This window comes from Lissotriton helveticus, chromosome 7 (assembly GCF_964261635.1).
Source record: "Lissotriton helveticus chromosome 7, aLisHel1.1, whole genome shotgun sequence".
Classification (NCBI taxonomy): domain Eukaryota; kingdom Metazoa; phylum Chordata; class Amphibia; order Caudata; family Salamandridae; genus Lissotriton; species Lissotriton helveticus.
The window spans coordinates 101244719-101267645 of record NC_136068.1 but is presented as its reverse complement, the minus strand read 5'-3'; the positions used below and the strand labels follow the sequence as shown (position 1 = coordinate 101267645).

At 44.2% G+C, this 22927-nt stretch overlaps 1 protein-coding gene and 1 long non-coding RNA gene across 3 annotated transcripts in view; one reads left to right on the top strand and one right to left on the bottom strand.

The window, feature by feature from the left end:
- LOC144768159 (solute carrier organic anion transporter family member 4A1-like) overlaps nucleotides 1-22927 on the bottom strand; it is a 269403-nt gene that overhangs the window by 216712 nt on the left and 29764 nt on the right. Inside the window, exon 3 of the mRNA XM_078651609.1 lies at nucleotides 12868-12958. Within this exon, the coding sequence (XP_078507735.1) occupies nucleotides 12868-12958 (91 nt within the window). The remainder of the gene's footprint in view (nucleotides 1-12867; nucleotides 12959-22927) is intronic.
- LOC144768161 (uncharacterized) lies at nucleotides 16472-19379 on the top strand. Of its 2 annotated transcripts, none has more exons than XR_013598488.1 (8): nucleotides 16472-16594; nucleotides 16685-16786; nucleotides 16926-17034; nucleotides 17128-17231; nucleotides 17327-17412; nucleotides 17547-17624; nucleotides 18119-18208; nucleotides 18937-19379. It is a non-coding gene; the product is annotated as an uncharacterized LOC144768161 (long non-coding RNA). The 2 variants fall into 2 exon arrangements; XR_013598487.1 differs by having other exon boundaries at nucleotides 16510-16594; nucleotides 16680-16786.

Here is a 22927-nt window from a genome sequence, read left to right as displayed (position 1 = left end):
AAGGGATGAAAAACTTTCCTCAAACCTTCTAGAAAATCCATAATGACGGGGATTTTGAAAAAGGAAGTTTGTGAAGGGTATTTCCTATAAGCAGTCAGAGCTGCAAGGTACACTTCAATGGAAGTAAATTGAAGGCCCAATTGTGCCAAATGTAGCAAATATGGGAATATCACTTCTTCCTGGCAGGAAGTAGGATCTGCATTCTTTAAAACACACCAAATGCAGAATCTTTTCCATTTATACGCATAAGAAGTGCGTGTAGATGGTCTTTTAGCTTCTTTAAGTATCGTCATGCAGTCCTGATGCAAATTTAAATGTCCACACTGCACTAACTCAGGAGCCATGCCACCAAATTTACTGACGGGAGGTTGGGGTGTACCATCTGTCCTCCGAACTTCGTGAGAAGGTCCAGTAGACATGGGAGCCGGATATGCGGCAGGAGAGACCGGTGGAGAAGGTCCGTGAACCACCACTGACGTGGCCATTCCCGAGCAATGAGGATCATCTTGCCCCGTGACTGCAAAAGCTTGATGGGGACTGCCGGGATCAGGGGTATCGGAGGAAAGGCGTAGAGAAATCTGCCTGAACAGTTCATCCACAGGGCGTTCCCAGAGTTCCCGGTTGGTAGAACCTGGAGTCGAAATTTTGGCATTTGTTGTTTTCTGCAGTGGAACAAATCAACCTCTGGAGTACCCCATCTGCTGGTCGTTTAAGACCCATTCATGGTTTTCCTGAAGGAGTCTGCTTAGAGCGTCGGCCTGAACATTTTGAACACCTGGGAGGTGAGTTGCTGTGATGGTCAGGTTTCTGGCCAAGAGCCATCTCCAGATCATCTGGGTTTCCTGAGATAATGGTTGTGATCTCGAGCCACCCTGCTTGTTGAGGTAGAACATTGCTGTTGTATTGTCCATCTGGACAAGCAGGGAGCTGGAGTGGAGTGATGGTTAAAAGGCTTTTAGAGCCAAATGGACTGCTCATAGCTCCAGTAGCTTGATGTGGTATGTGGATTCCTTCGTGGACCACTTGCCCTGTATCTGAAGGTGGTCTGTATGTGCACCCCAGTCGAGGAGAGACGCATCCATTACTATGGTTTGTTTCAGTATCTACTTGTGGAAGGGGATCCCCCGCAGGAGATTGCGGGGAGAACACCACCATCTGAGAGACTGAAGGGCATGCTGTGACAGCTGGATCCTGTCTTCCGAATCTCCAATTCTCTGATCCCATTGATCCTCCAAGTATTCCTACAAGGGTCTCATGTGGAGTCGTGCATTTGGAGTGAGAAAGATACAGGATGCCATGGAGCCCAGAAGAGAGGAGACCTTCCACACTGTTGGAGTGGCCATGTTCATGAGAGCTTGAGCCTTCCGAAGAATCGATAAGCGTCTCTCCTCCGAAGCATACATGTTTGCTGTGCGAGTATCGATAGTCGCTCCCAGATATTAAAGACACTGGACAGGTGCCGAGACAGACTTCGGGTGGTTGATGTGGAGACCCAAACGAAGGAGAAGATCGGAGATCCAAGTGAAATGTAGTCGAGCTCCCTGACACGTGGACACCTTGATCAGCCAGTCATCTAGGTAAGGATAGACAAACACCTTGTGTTTCCTCAGATGGGCACTACTGCCATGCATTTTGAGAATGCCCTGGGAGCTGACTTCAGGCCGAATGGAAGCACACAGTATTGATAGTGGTTGTTTCCCACTGTGAATCTCAGGAACTTGCAATGCTTCTTTACTATGGGGACGTGAAAGTATGCGTCTTGCAGATCTATCGGGCATAACCAATCCCCCTGATAAATTCGGAATTTCTCTCTCCGAACCCACTTGTGTGCGTGTCATAAATCAAGAATGATTCTGAACTCGTTCTTGTCTTTCTTTTGGATCAGAAAGAACCTGGAATACAGTCCTGTTCCACGCTGTACAAGAGGAATGGGTTCTATTGCCCTTTTTTGTAAGAGAATGTTGGCCTCAAATTGCAACTGACGTAGTTGGTACTGTGAGTGTGTTGGAGGGACCGATGGAGGAGGGCTGGTGAAACGTAGCGAATACACATTGCGAACAATATTCAGCACCTAATTGTCTTGAGTTATTTTTTACCACTCTGCCACGAAATTTTAAATGCTTCCCCCTACTGGAGTGGGTAACAGAAGAGGGGGAAGAAAGGCTTCAGGGCTTAGAACCAGCAGGCACCTTATTCCCCTGTGCTGTTTGTTGGCCTCCCCATCCCCTAGGTTGACGTTTCTGAAATGGTTGGAACGACCGCTGATATGATTGCTGCTGATATGTCTGACGGCCCTGGCTTCAAGGTCTCCATTTCTGCCTTCATGCGAGCCATCTCCTCATCTGCATGAGAGTCAAAGAGAGTAGTGCCAGAAAAGGGTAAATTCATGATCCGCTGTTGAGCCTCAGGTTTAAGCGAGGTGAGGCGCGGCCAAGAATGTCTCCGGAGCGTCACTCTGTGACAATAGCCATGTGCCGACAGGAGAGATGTGTTTGTCGCTGCACTTATTATTTGGTTGGACACCATAAGTCCTTCAGTCAATATCTCTGTAAAGTCCTCCCTCTTGTACCTTGGCAGGAGGTCTGCGAACTGTTGAAGGCATTCCCAAAAAAGAACAGTCGTACCTGCCCAGCAAGGCTGTAGCACTAGCCGCCTTCATTGTAGTGGCTGCCATGTTACATACCTTCCTCCCTACTGAGTCTATTTACGGCTTTCCTTATCAGGAGGTACTGTTGACGTTGGCGCCGTAGCATGTTGCTTCTTAGCTGCCACAGCAATGACAGATTCTGGTGTGGGGTCTGTCCAGAGGAATGTGGGATCTTGCTCGAGGCAGGCGGTATTTTTTCTGAAGCCTGGGAGGAGCGGATTTAACGGAAGAAGGTGTTAAGAACAATTCCATTGCCGGTTCCAATAAGCCTGGCACGAGAGGGAGCAAGGGACGAGAAGCTTGCCTCTACAGGAGAGTTTCGAAGATGACTGAAGTTGATGGCACAGGGGTGGACAATGGAATATTTAGTTTGGACACCCCTCGTAGTAGAACCTCTTGGAAGGTGGTAATGTTGTCAATAGGAGACACCCTTTGAGGAGGAGAGTCCGAAAGTGTGGGCAAATATCTCCCAGTACTTGTGGAGGATGTGTCCCTGGTGTGCCGGGAGCGAGATCTCTCATAACGAGACCTAGACCTCTGTCTTCTAGGCATAGCAGGAGTCCTGGGCCGAGGAGCAGCAGGCCCCGGAGGAGCTGGAGGTGGAGGTGGAGGCAGTGGAGGTGGAAGAGGCAGTGGCGGAGGAGGCGGAGATGGAGGAGGTGGATGATCCGCTGGTCCAGGAGGATCAGAGTGGGGTGGAGTCCTCGTAGGTGAATATGTACATGAGCACTCAGAATCTGATGAAGAAATCAATCTCCTTTTTCGAGCTGCCTGAAGAGAAGAAGGAGCCAAAGATTCATTACAAGATCTCTCCCTGGTCGACAGCGATCTTCTATGTCGTCTTGACCGGGAACTCCCCATGACGTTCATAGGCTCATGGTTGATCGTATCTGCGATTGGTGACGTCTCGGCGTAGAACGCCAGAGACTCTTCGACATCGACCGTCGGTGACTCCTCGATGGCGATCGTCCGTGCCTCTTCGACGGCAATCGTCGGTGCGTCTTCGACGTCGATCATCGGTGCCTCTTCGACGGCAATCATCGGTGCCTCTTTGACGGCGATCGTCAGTGCCTCTTTGACGGTGAACGTCGGTGCCTCTTCGGCGATGATCGGCGGTGTCGTGTCGACGCCGATCATCGAGGGCTAGTCAACGCCGATCGTTGGTGGCTAGTCAACGCCGACCAGCGCTGATGTGTCGACATTGACCGAGGAGACAACGTCTTCGACGGCGATCTCTGCCTTGAGGGAGAACGAGAAGGTCTCGCCGCTCTTCTCGACGCGGAGCGTCGACGCCGCTTTGACCCAGAGCCCTGAGTCGTCGGTGAACATATCGTCGCCATATCTGCCCTCAAAGTTCTCGTCCTCTACGTCAACCAGGACTGGGGTTGTTCTTCCACTTTTCTTCGCTTGGGGAGCCCCCCAGAGGATGAAGGCAGGGTTTTGGTAGAGGACTGACCCTCTCCTTACCCAAGAGGCCCCACCTGTGGATGCTGTTTCCTGTTTTCATTCGCTCCTCTGCCCCTTGAAGTCGAATCTTCTCCCTGTCACGCAGGGTGCACTTGGAGAAGGTTTTACAGATGGAACATGTCTCAGGAACATGAGAAACAGGTAAACACAGAATACACACTCTGTGTGAATCAGATTTGGACTTTTTTTTTTCCACAGTCAGGACACTTGTCAAAAAGGGAAGGCATTTTGACTAACAGACCGTGGAAAATCTGTCAGAAAAACACAGCAGAAGGTAGAGAAAAACTAAAAACGTCACGTGAAGTTGTAAAAAAGTAAATTCTGAAGTGATTTTTGATGAAAAACACAAAGGCCCAGATGTAGGTAAATGCCATTTACCGATTCATAAATACCGACTCATACCGAATCGGTATTCCTGAATCGGTAAATGGTATGTAGGTAAAAAATCGGTAAAAGATACCGACTCGGTCTGAGTCGGAAACCCAAATCGGCAACCACCGAATCGGAAAAATCCAAATCGGTAAATACCAAGTCGGTGATACGCATGCACCCCTATGGGCCACATGGCCCATAGGAATGAATGGGAGTCACCGAATCGGAGAAATCCGAGGTGGAAAAAACCGACTCGGTATTTACCGATTCGGTATTTACCGACTCGGGATTTTGAAAAAAGCCATGTGAGCCTGCCAACCAATCAGGGACAGCCTACACACCCCACAACCAAGGCCCTGTGATTCCAACCAATGAGAGTGAAGCACCCCACCCCAGCACCTGGGTGTGGCCACACCCATGCAGATGGAAACCAACAGAACAAACAAATCTTCAGAGGTGAGAGGAGCACAGCATCCAGAGGCAAGCAGAGTGACAGAATGGAGGTACAGGAAGGCCAAAAGGAAGGTTGTGAGCGAAAAAGGAAGACAAAGTTCAGCCAAGAGGAACTACAGGTGGCTGTGGAAGAGATAGTAGCCCACTATCCAAAAATTTTTGGGAGGCAGTCTCTGCATGTTGCAGAGACTGTGAAAAGGAACACTTGGATTGCAATTCAGGCAAAAGTCAATGCCATAGGTGTCACCCACCAGGATATAGAGGACATCAAGAAGAGGTGGTACGACCTGCGAATTGTGACAAAGAAGAAGATTGCTGGCCAGAAAAAGGATGCTGGTCTGACTGGAGGTGGCAGGAGCAAAGCACCCAAACTTACACCGATAGAGGAGTTAGTGGAAAGCACCATGGAGGCAGAATGCATCCATGGGATTGGAGACCTGGATAGCACAGCGAAAGCAACCAAAAAACAAGGTAAGAGGCATGTTCCCACATCCACCCCCACCAACCCCAACCCCTAAACCACTGTGTACACTCATCACACTGCAGATGAGCTCATACTCACTGACAGCAATGCATCATGGTAGACGTAGTCATGTAAACAGAGATGCAAGGTGTGCAGACTATTTTATTGAGAGACACACACACATAAACAACAATATTGACCCTATGTCAATTTGTTTCTACAGGAGAGTCCTCACGCAGTTCTGTTCCACCGAGGGAGGAGAGTGCAGCACCAACTAAGAAAGGGGATAAAGCAAAGAGGAAAAGTTGTGAGAGTGCAGTTGAAGGAGGAAACGATCACACCCAGGAGCCATCAACTCCTGTCCGAGCCACAACACCTGTCCCACTGTCCCCTCTGTTGTTCGGATCACCTGAGCTCACAAACACACCCATACCAATGTCCAGAGGGTCCTTGCCGGGAGGGGAAAGTAGGCATGCGGAGCCCCCGCATAGGATCCTGCAGACCTCTGAATCGGAAGATGTGCCCCAAAATAGTGCAACAGTGGCTGACAGGCCAAGACCAACAATTTCAGCAGCAGGCGCTGCACACACCAGTGTCCTTGGCAGGAGGGCACGTGAGGGTGGGGAGGGCCAGGAAGGGGGGAGCGTCTTCTGTGGCCTGGAGGGCACAATGGTAAAAGTACAGCGCCAGCAGGCTAAATCAATGCAAGCCATGCATAGGCAGGTCCGTTGTATGAACACCAAAATGTCCAACATGGACAAGGGCATAAGCGAAATGGCATCTAGCCTGGAGCAAATGGCAGAAGGGATCACAGACATTTCGACATACTTGGGAGTCCTGTCGGACAAGTTAGACAGGGATCATCTCCAGCGTGCCAAGGAACATCAGTACATGCGCCAACATACTAAGGCCATGAACAGGTTTGCTAACAATACAGCTCTCCTCTGCAGACGCTCAATTTCTATGCAGGAAGCATTAGTGCACTGCTGCACTGACTTAACACGGGGCATGGGTAGAGTGACCTCTGCGGTGGAGCAGATGCTGAACTCCAACACAGTCAATGCTGGTGACACGGGTGTGGAGGAGACTGAGGGGTCAACCAGCAGGAGTGGCTCTAGTACACCTGTACAGGAGGTGCGCAGGAGCGGGAGGCACAACCAAGCTGAGTCAGGCACCAGCAGGGATTTGGAAGGTCAGGCACCAAAATCCCGCAATGTAGTGCGAGGACGCAAGCACTGACCTATGTGGAAGATTGACTCTACTGCACACAGTGACTGGAACTGAGAAGGTGCAGCCAGTGACATTCACATACATTCATGGATCCTCTTCAGTTGTTACAATGATGATGTAGTGCTGATTAAACTACACATGTCATGTAGTAAACCTGTGTATGTGTCATACTTTACCTAGAAATAGCGTTGTGTTATATCGGTCCGTCTCATTCTACCATCTAGTGCTGCTGGTCCTGTTGCCTGGGGCTCTGCACGTTCTTGGTCGTCATCTATGTCCTCATGATGGGTCATCTCAACCTCTGTGCCTTCCTTGGTAGCAAGATTATGCAAGATGGCACAGGTCACTATTATTTTGCAACACAGGATGGGGGTGTACTGTCGCGCACCTCCACTTTTGTGGAGGCACCGGAACCTGCTCTTCAGGAGTCCAAAAGTTCTCTCCACTACATTGCGGGTGGACCTGTGTGCCACATTGTATCGCCTTTCTGGTCTGGTGGTTGGGTTCAGGTACGGTGTCAGCACAAAGGAACGCAGGGCATATGCACTGTCACCTGGGAGAGAACAAGAGGTACATGAGTTACATTCACATTGCACATTTAGATGAGGTCTACTTGAGGGTGTGTACAACTTTTTTACCTAGCAGATATCCATCTCCAAAATCTCCATTCAATAGCCTGGTGTATATTCCGCTGTTCTGGAATATGTAGGAGTCATGCGTGCTGCCAGGGAATTTGGCAACTATGTCTGTGATGATGTTCCCTGCATTGCATATCACCTGCACGTTGATGGAGTGCGTCATCTTACGGTTTCGGTATATGTGTTTGGTGGCTGCAGGTGGGCATAGGGGAATGTGGGTGCCATCGATGCAGCCTATCACATGCGGGAAGTGTGCCAGTACATAGAAGTCTGTTTTAGTTTTGGCAAGTTCTGCAGGTGTGTCAGGGAACTGTATGTAATGTCCCATTCTCTGAGTCATGACATCCAGGAATTTCCTGAAGAAACGGGACAGACAGCTCTGGGATACACCTCCTACTGCAGCTATCACACTCTGGTAGCTCCCAGAGGCAAGCAGGTGTATGCTACACAGCACCTGGACATGGGGAGGGATGGCGTGGGCCCTGGGTGTTGGATGATCCAGGTATGGGTGGAGGTCCCTTATTAGGTACATGATGGTCCTGGGGTGCAGCCTGTACCTCTGGAGTATCTCAGGCTCAGTCAATTAGAACAGAGTGATCCTCTGCCTGTACACCTGCTCCTCCCTTTGCCATACCCTCTGACCTGCAGCCTGTAGCCTTCGCCTCCTCGCAATCACATAGAGTGCCGCCATTTTGCCAACAGTGTTGCATTTTGGGCCCTTTTTATAGCCTGCACCTGGTTACCACCTGCTTTCAGTCCATGGTAATTACCGACTCTTAAATACCGATTTTTGTTGAAATCGGTATTTTTTTCCGTTCCTACATCTCGATGGGCATTTTTTCCGATTTCTTATTTACCGATTCGGTAAATAAGGACTCGGTAAATAAGGTGTCGGGGAATACCGACTCGGTAAATATGTTATCGGTAAATACAGAATCGGTATTTTACCGACTCATATTTTCCGATTCGGTACATTTTAGACACCTACATCCCGTTTTCTAATTACCGGTCGGTAACGGCCGATTTTACCGATTTTGGGCCGTTACCGACCGGTATTCGCCTACCTACATCTGGCCCAAAATGAGGTGGAGATCAATGCTCCAGGGTCCTGTTAACAGAAGCCGGAAAAAAGAACTAAAGTAACTGCCACTAGCTGTGCATCATGGGATACTGGTGGTCTCTGGAGACTCTTAAAGGCACGGTATCCATTTTCAGACATATAATGGCAGCCTATGGGGGGCTTCTCTGTCCAACCTTTTCATCTCAATCATGAAAAAAGGGGTTTTGTGAAGGGGAGATTTCTACAGGTATTAAACTCCATAAATTGCAAAATTTTATAAGTACTGGCAACCTTTTTTCACTTCAAGATGGAGTAATAGCCAGTGTAGCCTAGTTAGTTAGGCTGCATTATTGTCTTTCTATCGCTTAAGTGTCTACACAGGCCTTCCTGAAGAAAGGCAAAAGATGACAACTTAAGAAGATACACGTGGGTGGAACTATTCAAATGCTTATGACTATACACGGAAATCCCCTACAAGAGAATCCTGTTAAACTGCAGCGTTCAGACACTATACACTCCATAAGAGCCACCCACAGGGGTGCCGCAGCTCAGGCGGCAGCAATGAGTGAAAGGGGAAGTTGGTGCTGCAGTGGCAAGGTGGTTTCTAGAGGCGGGCCGCCTGACCTTAGACAGCGCATAGAGCAGAAAGCACTGCAGGAGCTCCCCAGATGGCTGCGGATGTAAAGAGAGTGCCCGTGGTGTGCGGGAACTGAGTGGGTGCCAGATTGGAAGCCAACGCCCAGGAGAAGAGCCTGGACCTCCTGGCGAGTGACTGGACTTTGGAACTGGGGAACTAGGTTTGAGTCTCGTCGTCGGCTCAACATCCTGTGATTCTGGGCAAATCACTTAATCTCCCTGTGCCTACCAAAAATGAATTTGTCCTTGTGTAATATTGGTTCAAAGGGATGTTGTGCAAAAAAGGATAGTCTGTGTATCCACATATTGTCCAAATTCTAATTTTCTAAAAAAGATCATATGCAACAATTGGCACCTGGTAAAGAATCTTGATGACTCCTTGAACAGAGTACCTCTGTTTGCATTTCGTAAGGACCAAAGCATTGCTAATCAATTGGTAAGGGCAGCCCTTCCACCAAAGGAACAAGTGACCATGAGATCCTTTCTAGGCCTTCCCCCCATAAAAGGCCTCCGAAAATGTGGATCCTGCATTTGTTGTGCAACCACAGAAGAAGGTGAGATCTTTAAGTATAAAAATATATCCTGGAAACATGAATCCTTCACGAACTGTAAATCCAGATTTGTGGTTTACGGGATTAAGTGCGCGTGCAATTTGTTATATATTGGTAAGACCAGCCAGGAAGTGAGGAACCCGAATAACGCAACAGAAGTCTCGAATTACGAAAAACATTTTGACAGCACCAGCTAGTGAATCCTTGGCATAGGATGAACCATACAGAAATTGATCTAAGGTGGACTGTCATCTCCAAGGTGGAATGCGACTTCAGAGGTGGTGACCTGGAGGCTAAATTAACCAAGAGAGAGGCAATGCTTATTGTGAAATTCAATACTGCCATGGAAGGTCTTAATGAGATGACGGAACTTTATAATCTAAGCTAGATCAACCACCAGACAGTGGACGATGCCAATTGGTGATCAGTTTTCAGTACATAGAAGATGCTGGGAGATTTCCCCCAGAACTGGCAGCACATCAAAACATGCTCATTTGTTGTAAATTCCCCACAAGGGAGTGATGCACACATCATGAAGTATATATGTTGACACAGTGCAAAATTTGAGATACGAGGCTCAATCATTTTAAATAGCCGCCAAATGCGCGCTCCCCATCAGTGAATTGACCGTGATAATGGACTCAGATTCACCCAGTGAAATATCAATATGTGATGCTTGCGTGTTCGTTGGATTTGTCACAATAAAGTTTTGGAGCTCTAACTTCAATACCCATAATTCCTTTCAATTGGGAGTTGTCTTCTAATGCTTCTGATCTGCATGAAAATCATCTGCTTATTAAAGGATAAGGTTGGCAATACATCGAGCTATATTGTTACATAGGGAGACACCGCAAATCGTAGTGAGCGCACGCCGTGCGGCGACTCCCCGAGCTATTGGACCACATTACCCAGAAACACTTGCGAACCAGGAAGTACATCAAATCCCCCATCGGCAAACATACGGCCAGAGCTTCCCGATTGCGAGGTGCATTCGTGATTGAGACGTGCAGACAGACTTCACGAAGAAGGTAAGAGAGCCCATAGGAGCAATTCAGAGAATCCGTCTTTCTCTGTGATGCCGTCTGCAAATTCAGGCTCGGTTCTAAAGCTAGCTGTTTTTCTTCACACACAGGAAACACTGTGAGTCTTTTTCAACATACAAAGGCTTCGAGACAAAGTAAGTTCCGCGGAGTGGTGTGTTGTACCATTATGTAGTCACTGCTGATAAATAGAGTCAAGGACCGACACTTACACGCCAATGTCTCTTTTGTAGGCTCCTGCACACATTTCATCTCCCAGAGGCACCCATAAGGTGTGGGTCTTATGTGAGTATGGCTGAGGTTTAAATTTGGTGCTTCATCGACTCCCATTAGTATGCTATTGGAGTTTTATTGGTTCATTAATTTTTGTTTCGTAGTTTTCCACGTCGGGTTGATTAATGAGGCTCTTTTTCAATAAGAGGTAAGAAGTGGAAGCAGGGCCAAGGGGCAGCTGAGTAATAGGGGTTTAATAACTGCTTTCATGTGATCGGTCTCCTCCGCAAAGTGTTCCCCCTTCTTCCAGATACGACCAGGAAAACCCTGGTGCAGGCCCTAGTGCTTAGTCGCCTGGACTATTGCAATGGGTTGCTGATATCGGCCACCGATGGAGTGCTTAGCAGGCTCCAAGTGGTACAGAACACCGCTGCAAGGTTGGTCCTGAATGCTCCTCCCAGATCACCTTCTAAACCCCTCCTGGAGAAGTTGCATTGGCTCCCAATTCGCCAAAGGGTCAAGTTTAAGATCTGTTGCGTGGTCCATAAAGGTCTACATGGCTTGGCTCCGTCATACCTCGCCGAAAAATTCATTCCCTATATTCCCGCCCGTACCCTTAGGTCCAGCAACCAGATTCTTCTCAAAGTGCCTACTGTGAAAAAGGCAAGACAGGGTGGCAAAGCCCTGTCTGTTGTTGGCCCAGCACTATGGGATAAGCTTCCCTTTTGTCTTAGGCAGTGCACTGACCATCTCACTTTCAGGAAAATGCTGAAAACTCTTCTATTCTAGCTTCAGAATTTCAATTAGATTGTTGCTCCCCTCCCCCATCTATCACTAGCATTGGGCGCAGAGATACTCCTCCGGGAGTCGATTCAAGCGCGGTATAAACCCATAAATAAATAAAATAAATAAATAAATAAGGTGGCTACAAACAATTGTTTCTGCTCTCTCCACAGCTACGAGGTCCTGATGAGAACTCCGAACCTATTTGGAGTTTGAAACGCGTAGACCGCTAGTCTATACGCCATAAGATCTATAAAGACATATTATAATTTTTTTTTAAAACACACAAGTATCAAAAACGTATTTTCTATGGTTTTGTGTATTTGGTTAAGGAAATTTGAATGTAAATAGCGTATTCTTTTGTGGTGTGAGAGTGAATGTGTTGAATGTGAAATGTATTGATTGTTTGGGAGTTTGTGAATATTCTGGAATGTGTACATTCTGATTTGTATATTTATTGTATACATTGTTGTTTTTGCATATTGTTTGTAAAGGTGTAAAAAATTGCACAAATGATTTAACAAATGTATTTCTAGTGAACAAAATAAAAAATGATTTATTCAGACTGAATTATAAGTCTATTACCCATGTTTGGTTAACTCCAATGTGCTGTGATAAATAAGGAAAAATGATGGTAACAGTATTGGAATTTATTTAGTTTGGTATTAAGACATTACCGAGCATAAGCAGTTCCGTAAAGGGGAGGGGAACACAATTCCTCAAAGTGATGTTTGAAACTGATAAAACTCTTACATGATGCGTTTACTTCCTTTTATTCCACACGGTACTGAATCTCTGTATGAACGTATTTTTGTTCACAAACAGCTACTAAATGTTGCTTGATTTATCTGGTTAATTGATGCCAAAATAAAAATCTTAAGTGTTGTTATATCAGGTTGAATTCATCTACTGTCTGGACTAGATGAGGACTAAATATAGGTAGGATATGTCTTAAGTAAAAGTATAAAATCTTGAGAGGGAGTACTTTCTCTTTCATATCACTGTAGAAGTTGCTGCATCCCTACTGCAAAAATACCAGGTTTAATTTGCTAATATAGCTGCTTGGAAATACACCACCATTTCAAGTGTTACTAAGGTATATGTGTGTGGTGATGGTCCTGCCTGTCTTCTGCATTGACAGGCCTAAGCCTGATGCAAAAAGCATAATAGATCTGCCTTTGAGGCCCATTACAATCAGGTGGTTTACTGCCTTTTATCCACCAGCCCCACTCTTGATAATCTCCAGGGGGCAAAAACAATTACAATTACAGGAGTGTAGTAAAACAAGGTTCATATAAATTTGTAGTAACTTACACTGTTCCAATTTCAGTGTACATGTTCAGAAACATCCCTCCAAGCAGGTAGCCAGCTGCAGGACCAATGATGGCTGCAGTGAAGAACATCGCTGAAAGCAAAGAAAAGCAACATGTTTTAGAACATTCTTAGCGCATAGACACATTGCTAATCATGCCATTAATTCTGGTCTCAAAAATGCAGCGTCTATATTGCTGCTCTTCATCTTATTTTTGACTTTTCTAGTCTGCCATTTTCACCCTTTTGCTTTGCTCACTGACCTGTTAGCTACAGATGCTTCTTAATGACTCGCTATAGCTATTCTTAATAAAAATATTACAGATTTTCTTTCTTACTATCTCTATCGAAGTCATTTTCTTTGCAATGAGATTCAACTTTAAGAGCTGCGTTTCTCTTCCTGTTTGACTGGGACAAATCTTCTATTATAATCCTTCTCTGGCTTGTGCTGCCTTCCTCTAAACGTCGATGAAAAGCTAATAGGTCTGTGTGTTTTTTCTTCTACCCACTTCGGAGTGGTTAAACTCCCTTCCTCTAACCACTGCTCACTGGTATTAGCTGTTTTCTCATCTGTAATAAGAACAAATTTGGCAGAAAGCTAGATCTTGGTTCAGAAAGAGTGATTTTTCTAAATTGGTGTAAACCTAGTTTTGGAGTTATTAAAGTAAAAAGATTTATGTATATCTAGAGATAAGGATCCACTGCAGACCCTCTGCGGATCTTGGCAGATTTGTAGATCCATGCTCCAACAGCAATGGATTTCTGGATCCACGCTCCAACAGCAATGCTGTGACTGGCTGGCCGCAACTTGAAAGGAAAGTTGCGCCCGCCAGTTTGATCATCAGGACATGGTTCCAATGGGACTGCTGAAGGGGTCTGTGAGGGTCCTAAAGTAACTAGAACTTGCGCCCTCGCCATGCACTACTAATTAGTCCACATAATACATCACTCATGACATCTTCTATGACATCATCGATAAAAGTACTGCAAAATTTGCAGTGAAATTATTGATGAGAAAACTGTGCATTGCGGGGTGCAGGTTAGTTACCTTAGGGTACGAGTCGTAGTTACTTGAGATAACTATAACTGCTGAATTTCTATGGTTTTGTGTGTGTAAAATATGAATATAACTACAACGTCCCTGTAACCTTTGTTTTTTCCAGTGAATGTCTAAGATTTGTTTTTTTACTGTACTTCCTAACTATAAGGTTTTTTTTTCAGTGAAAAAAACTATATATATATATATATATATATATATATATAGAGAGAGAGAGAGAGAGAGAGAGAGATATAGATAGAACTTTGCTTATCGGAATCATTACTAGTTGCCTTTGGATTTCATTCTGTCTGCCTGGAAGACTAACTATGACCATGACTAGGAATAAAAGTAAATGCAGTAGTGGTGGAGTCGACGATTGGCTGATTTATAGAGAACAGTCTAATTCTTTCCTTACGCACACTCATGTCCTTTTTTACCAGTTCTGTGGTATTTTAGTTTCTTGCTCAATGAGAGTGAGTACATGGAGTTCCCAATATCATTTAAATAAAGTTTGCCTCATTAGAACTGAATAAAGAAGATATATGGGGATCAAACACTTTGATGATTGCAGGTTGCTCCATGCCACCTTCCAGTCACAGGTAAACCACAGCAGCATTTCTGTCTCAAAGAATGTTTTCACGTTAGTACCAGGGCTGATCAAGGGTAGCATGTTGAAAGCTGTAGAAGATAGTATTCTTGCACTGCTTCACCACTTATAATTCGGATTCCGATAAAGGAAGAACAAGGTAATCGCGTGCTTCGTTGATGTCCTTAGTGCTCTAGATCAAATCTCGTTCCTCTTCTTTGACTAATTAGATAATTTAACAGCATGAATGTCTTTCTATCTTGGAAGATCGACCCTTTTTACTATGACTCACAGGGCATTCTATGTTGCCCCCATGAACTGCCAGGATTTCCTTCCCTTCTGAGAAAGAACTGAAACATGAAGGCCACTCTCAAACCTAGGCTGGACACTTAGCCCACCGAGGTACAGACAAACATTATTAGAAATATTAATTTCAGAGACTAAGGGAAGATGGTTATGCCTAGAGGACTAGGACTAGAGAGAGCACATGACAACTTCAGGCTCCATGTGGACTGAAGAAGGCAGCCTCTAATATCGTAAAGCACAGGATTCTTACCTTTTGGTCATGTGGACATTCTTTGTTTGACTTCTTCATGAGATTCTCTTGGATTGGCACCGGGGATTGATCACGACTGATGCAAAGAGCAAGTAGGCCATTGAGGATGTAATCTCTCAGTAAGCCTACATAGAAATGGCTTGGAGGAAAGAGGAGCTTGTAGGCTTCAGTCATTTTTAGTCAAACTGTGAATAATCAGTCACCGGTTGCGGTGTAACAGCGTAATGTTTGCTTTTGTATCGAAAACACATGTTCAAATAATATAAGGAAAATATTAATGCCTCTATTTTACTTTCCTCTCAGTTTTCTAGAGCCTGGGTGTCCTATTACCATTCTTTGCAACCTGGAACTGTATTTCTATGCATCTTAATTACAGTATGATTTTGAATGACAGGAAGTGGCACAATGATGTGGTTTGTGTGTCTCTTCTATCTCTTTCATGCCCTTGGAATTTATTATTGACCTCACCTTTCTTAATTTGTTCTTTCCCTGTATTCCCTGTGGAGTTTACAGATGACTACTGGGGCAGCTAGTGTCAGAGGCATTGCTTGTTCACAAACATACATCTGACAGAATCCTTCTCCCGATCTAAGTGATATCTAGAGTCCATAGCACCTAAAATAAAATAGTCACAGGGTGGGCTGATAAAACTGAGCATGGGTCTTGAAATGAGTAAAGTTTGAGGCTCACTCCATCAAGAAGATTATTTCCTGGACAGCTTGAGACTTACGTACTAGTACCTAGCCCATGAGACTAATAATAAGAGAACTGAAGTTTTTTCTGCCTTCCAAATAAAATAATAGTCCTCAATACATCTGTGTGGCCCTTATAAAATATATCCTACAGAAACTTGTGAGGGTCGAGTCACAATATTAAGTAACCCTGCTTGAAAACAAATGCCGCTTTTAGCATTAAACATCATGCCAGATCATTTATATATTTTTTGTGTATGTGATATAATTAATGTCTGCCCATGAGACTAATAATAAGAGAACTGAAGTTTTTTCTGCCTTCCAAATAAAATAATAGTCCTCAATACATCTGTGTGGCCCTTATAAAATATATCCTACAGAAACTTGTGAGGGTCGAGTCACAATATTAAGTAACCCTGCTTGAAAACAAATGCCGCTTTTAGCATTAAACATCATGCCAGATCATTTATATATTTTTTGTGTATGTGATGTAATTAATGTCTGCCGTCACTACACTTGGAACTCTATTGAGGTATCCCCTCTTCTCCTTGTTTCATCATAACTTATTAAGTTCGTGCCTCTAGAACTAGATGGCCTAGGTAAACATCCTTCGATCGTTTTGGCGCCATCTTTGAGAGGTAAATTCTCAGTTGAGATCTTGAAGGAAGACCTCAGATGGTCCTTTCACTCTGTTTACTAAATCTCGACCTGATTGCGCCTTTTTCGCGCCTTAATTTCCATTTAAAAGAGCTCCCATTAACAGAGCGTACACCTAATTGATCCCGGCGAAGCTGTCCCGCTATCCTGCCGCCTGGAACTGCACCATCCTGCAGCCCGTTTATTCAGATTTTAACAAGGTGAGATTTCTGTCAATGTTACAATATTAGGAACCACTTAATATTTTTTAGATAAGGCCCCTTACGTAAAATATTTTCCTTTAAGCTTAGCCAGAAGCGGAATAAACCAATTGAATCCGGCATAGCAGTTCCGCTATCCTGCCGCCTGGAACTGCACCATTCTGCAGCTCGTGACTTTCAGATTCTAACGAGGTGAGATTTATGTCGGCTTCAAATATCGGAAACCGCATATTTTCTTAGATATGGCCCTTCACGTATAACATTTCCTTTAAAAGATTAACCAGGAGTAGAACACACATCTCTTGATGACGTAAAATATTTTTCTTTAAAGACTAACCAGAAGCGGAACACACATCAATTGATTCTGGGGAAGCAGTCCCGCTTTCCTGCCGCCTGGAACTGCACCATTCTGCAGCCCGCGACATTTATATTCCAACGAGGTGAGATTTAGTGTTCGCTTCAATATCGGAAACCGCTTATATTCTTAGATGTGGCCACTTACGTAAAATAAAACATTTTTCTTAAACAACTAGTTAGAAGTGGAACACACATCTCTTGATTCCGGCGAAGCAGTCCCGCTATTCGACCGCCTGGAACTGCACCATCTTGCAGCTTGCAACACTTCTCTCTGACCAAGGTGACAATAATGTCTGCTTAAAAATATTCAGAACCACACAATTTGTTATATGTGGCTCCTTATTTATTTTAAGTCTATCTGATGTTTATCTGCAGAAACCTCCGAAAAAGCGGAACTCCAACTTGGTTCTCTAAGCGGAACAGCACCATCTTGCTGCCGGCAAATTTACATTGTTTTAGAGGTAATTGTTTATCTATCTCTTTAACACCCGGCGCCTTGAATCAAAGGGTGGTCTCCAGTATAAGTTTTTATATATAGGATTTAAGGCCCTAGGTAACATCTAATGCCTGCCACTGCTCAATTTATATGTTTCAGCTTTCCTGATGCCTTGAGCATTTTTTTAAATTCGCTGCGGAAACCACGATTGGAATCCAAACAAATATAAATATAGAGGTATTTCTTCCTCCTTTTTTTTCCTGCTCTAGCACACAACTTTTTGAGCACTTCAAAACATGATTAGTTCTGCTATATAAAAAATAGCTTTGCATAACAGAGGATAGAAACTTTCGATCATGGCACTATATATATATATCTTCTATATATATTTATCTATAGTGAGTGCCACCCACTGTTTATTGAACGTTTTCAAGAAGTGAATTTTCAGGCAAAAGTGAGCCTATTTATCCTGGCAATGGCAATAATAAGTAACTTTCCGTTCTGACGGAGATTCATTTATCTATCGACTATAAATGCCAAAAAACCTCCCCCTTCTTTTTGGTAAACATAAACATAGCGATCAACTAGCTATATTCCTTTAATTCCAATAACATCCCATAAAGATTACACCGCTAAACCGTTGTGTTTGAACTGACCCATTATGTCCAAGGTGATTTCTGTCATTTTCAAATCTTACAGTTTGTTTCACCACAATTTGTGTTTAAAATCAGGTATCAACTCTAACAAGTGTCCCTGTTATTCATGAATTTTGGCAATTCTCTCTAATGTGCCGAGGAAATTATCAGCGTTCCTAGTGCCATGTAAGTGTTTCAATATGTATATATCTAGGAGTGAGACCCTAATGCATTATGTATAAACAGCGGAATATTTGAGTCTCTAAATATGAAATCATCCAAGAATGGTGCATGTGAATATCAAATGTACCTATAACATGTTTCTGTTTGTCAAGCTGAGGTTGCACTATTGTTGTACATATATCAGTCTATTATTTGACGTTAAGTGACCAATTAAAATGTCTGGGCCTCTATGTGAGATATAGAATTGTTAAAAAGTTTCCACTCTGTGATGAACTATTAGATATATAAATAGATAAATGGAATAAAATTGTAAAAAGATATATGTATGTTGATGTATAACATTGTCCCTTAAAATATTTTTTGCAGAGTTTAAATCAACGACTCCTGAAGAAGGCAGTTCTTCTACTGCCGAAACGCGCGTCGAGTCTTTTGAATTGAGTTTATTGAATTAACCTGTAATAGATGCATTTGTTGTTTTAGCATACACCCCCTTTTGTATATATCTGTTCAAGTAGTCAGGATTTACGTTTTTATTATGATGTATTTGCTTTTCAATGAATGTTTCTGATGTATTGTGTTGAAGATTTTAATATGTTAAATGTCTTATTGTATCATATAGTTTGACTTATCGATTTAGTCTCTATATGATTTTTATTTTATGTTTAATTAAATATATATTTTTTAAATACACATATCAATTCCTGACATTTTCTTCTCTCTATTGGTTCCAGCGTGTATGGTCACTTACTCTGTGGATGTCCTAGGATTTTGTATTCACATCAGCTTGAGACTTACTTCTTTCCAACTCCACTGGACACGAGCCACAGACGCATTGACTCGTAGGCGAGATATCCTCTCCAACTCCACAGGATCTACACGGTGATACCATGGTTAGCATACTGGTTGTAGAAATTAGTGGTGGCTCACAAAGGCACAGGATCTTTGTATTAGTTTCCAAGGGTGCAGCAATCCTTTTCTTAAAGCAGTATTTACTCCTGAAAGAAGCTGTTCAAGCATAGGAGGGAGGGCCCATCAGGCTTCAGCTGAACTATGACACGCCCTTGGCATTACTGCTGACTTAGCCTCAGCTTAAATGTAAGGAGAATTCCTATCGAATATGTGATGTTACAACGCATGGTGTTACCACGCAGTAGGTAACAATGCAGTCGTTACATCGTCCGCGTTGTTACCACGCATGGCATTACATCGCAAGTCGTTTCAACAACTTGCGATGTAATGCCACGCGTGGTAACAACGTGGACGATGTAACGTTCGTGTTGTTATCAACCCGTGTGGTATTACCAGCGTTGCAAACACTGTCTCCCATTCTGATCTAATGGCTGCAAGGCTTCACCAGCATACCAGCCATCAACACCCAGATTTCCAATTGTTATTCTGAAATTAGGGCCCTGCGGAGAAACCCCAAAATTGTTTTCAACGTTTTCACTGATTATTATTTGTTTGCACTGTTTCAAGAGATTCCAGAGTGGAGTATTTTTTAAGCTTTTCTTTAACATGCATGCTATCTGACTCAGCAAAGACAGTAACGTTTTCAGAAAAAAACAAGACTTTATGTTCAGGGCACAAGTGATTTGGTCTTTGTGGAAGTGCTTCCTGCTTTTGAAAAACAAGTGATTTTCCCCAAAAGCTTTCCCCTCTTCCTTTCTTTCACCCTGTAGCCACGCATCTCCTTGAAAGGGGAGACAGGTTATTTATATTAATATGTTATCAGTGCATAAACTTCATCATTTATCTATCTCGATATTTGGAATGTACTGACCGTTTCATATTCCTCCATGCATCCAAATAAAAACCTTAACCTCAGCACTATAGTACCATGATGGGCGAAACAGTTATGTTATGTTAGGTTGTCTTGTAAAGTGCATGGCTACCCCAGCAATGGGGCGTCCCAGCGCTGTAGACCACTGGGGAAACCGTCCTGGCTTTCCCTGTGAGATGATCCCTACTGGGTATCTCCAAGGTGAAACCAGGCATCACCGGTGTATGTGGGGGGCCGTTGTGGAGATGAGGCAAGCTAATGCCCAGAGATGCCGAGTGTGATCCCTGGTTAGAGTAGGCACCGAAGCGAGAATTATCGAGTCCGCTGACCCTGGTCCACGACCCTGCTAGTTTAGTACTAGTTGAAGTTATTGTAATCTTTTTCTTGGGCTCTAGATGCGATATTGCAGACTTTAAGTCCCTCAGGCTCTGGTGATCTTAGGGAAGATCTATACTCTTCACTCTGTCTCATGCTGTACTCTATTTATTCCTGTGAACATTCTCAACTGGTTTGAGCTGCCCATCCCTTAGTCAACATTCACTAGCGTAAGCAGCCCTTTTGTTTTTTACTCATTCGTCACTGGTAACAGGTGCCTTCCTGAACTAGTATGTTAGTGATATTGGCTGCTTTTGTTGTAATGAGTTGGTTCCCGCACTCAATCCTCTGTGGAATGTACCACCTCCACCTAGCCCTCTCTCACTGGCATGAGTTGTTTTCATGCAATCAATCAATCAATCAATCATTTGTAAAGCGCACTACATACCCGCGAGGGTCTCAAGGCGCTGGGGGGTGGGGGGCTACTGATCGAACAGCCAAGTCTTGAGCATCCTCCTGAAGGTCAGCAGGTCTTGGGTCTGTCGTAGGCTCAGTGGGAGGGTGTTCCATGTCTTGGCGGCGAGGTGGGAGAAGGATCTCCCACCGGTGGTTGTTCTTCGGATGCGCGGGACAAATGCAATCCTGTTTCACTCATGTGACCTGCTCCCTCTACCCACCTCTTTTATTTAGAGACACCTTCTTGTACTCATCTTTCACTGGCATGAGATGTCTGGCTGTATTAACCCTCCACTGGTAAGAGCTACCTTTAACTGCTCTTCTCTCATTGCATATGTGTGAGCTGCCTTTCTTTACCCATCTTTTACTGGCATGAACTGCCTTTCCTTATTCATCTCTCACCTGGTAAGAGTGTTCTCCATGTATTTCAATTAATGCACCTCCTTTCTATGTTCATCTTTCAGTATCATGAGCTGTCTTCATGTGCTCATCTGTCATCCAGTATGCACTTGATTCCTTATGGTGTTGCATGTTGGTGGGATCTGTGTCTAGAACATCCACTTGTCATTCTAGTTTCTGTGACTTTTCGGTATTCACTGCTTACTGTAAAGGCTGGATATCTCTACAACTTTCATTTGCATGCTCTGACGTTCCATGTTCACCTCTTAATGGCCTCCGCTGCCATTCTGTCCTCTTGCCTCATTGATGTGAACTTTCCTTCTGCACCCATCTTCGTTTGGCTAAGTTGTTTTACTCATCTCTCACTGCTTGCTCCACTCCTCCTTCACTAGTGTGTGCTGCGTACCTGTATCAATCTTTCACAGACTTGAATTACCTTTTGGTTGATAGCTTACTCCCTGTAAACATCTCTCAGTGATAGACGCTTCATTGCAGAATCCATCTCTCAGTGGCGTGAGTTGCATTCCTGGATCCACCTTTCACTTGGGTATGCTGGCATTGTGTACTCATCTTTCAATGGCATGAGTGGTCTTCCTATACTCATCTGAACCTGGTCTAAGTAGTCTTCTGCAGTTACCACTCACTGGCATGATCTGTGTCTAATATTTTCCTCTTACTAGATTGTACTATCTTCTGGTATTCATCGCTTACTGAATGGGTTGTATGCATCCATCCGTGCCACTTGCAAAAGCTGCCTTCCTCTCTCCCTAACATTACTTGACGTCCTGTACTAACCTCTCTCTGATTTGAGCTGTCGTCCAGCACTAATCCTCACTGTGATGACATGCCTTCGGGCAATCATCTTCCACTCGTTTGATTTGCCACCATGCATTCAGCAGTGACCGATAAAGGCAGTCTTTCTGTACTCATCTATCATGGTCATGAGTTGCCCAAGTCAACTCATCTCTCACTGGTGTGAGCTGTCTTTCTGTATCTGTCACTCACTGGCGAGGGCTGTGCCTGCCTGGACTCACTCTCAGTGATATGATCTGCATTGTCTCTTGCTAATTTCTGGAAGTCATTGCTCGCTGTATGAAATGTGGTCCGGTACCGCATGATCACTTTTCACTGTTACAAGCTCCATTCCAATAGCTACCTTTTACCCTCGTAAACAAGTATGTTTCAGAAGAAAATGAGCATTTGTGAAAAAAATATTGCTTTTGTGTTCACTGTTTGCCAATGCATCAGTGCAGACATGCATGGCTCGTCTTTCTACTAATTTTTGAAGTTTTCCTAAAGCCAGGTTACCAGATAGTATGAGGAACACAACCGCTCCACAGATTTCTTGCAGTAGCGCGGACTCCCTTAACGTGTTAGGAAGCCTTTTCTACATCTAGGAACATGGAAATCCCAAGTGACACAGGGTTGACCTACTTTTCTGCTGCAATTAACTACTGAGTAGCAACGAGAGGATTAAAAAAGTGTATCTGTCAGTGATATCATCTAGGTGATGCTTATGTGAAATATGCAAATCCTGAGGGTTGGAAGTTGGTATCCAAATTGGTAAAATCTGCTTCAAGCTCTGATGGACAAAATGAGAGACACGAGCATGGCTCACTGGCCTCTTGTCATCGTTATCCTCAAGGATAAGCAGTAACAGCCTCCATGGACACTTTTTCTAATCAATTTGATAAACTGCCTGGGTAATGGTAACTACGTAACTAGTGAATTTGGGGCCATATTATCAAGAAAGGGCGATGCATTATTGCCAC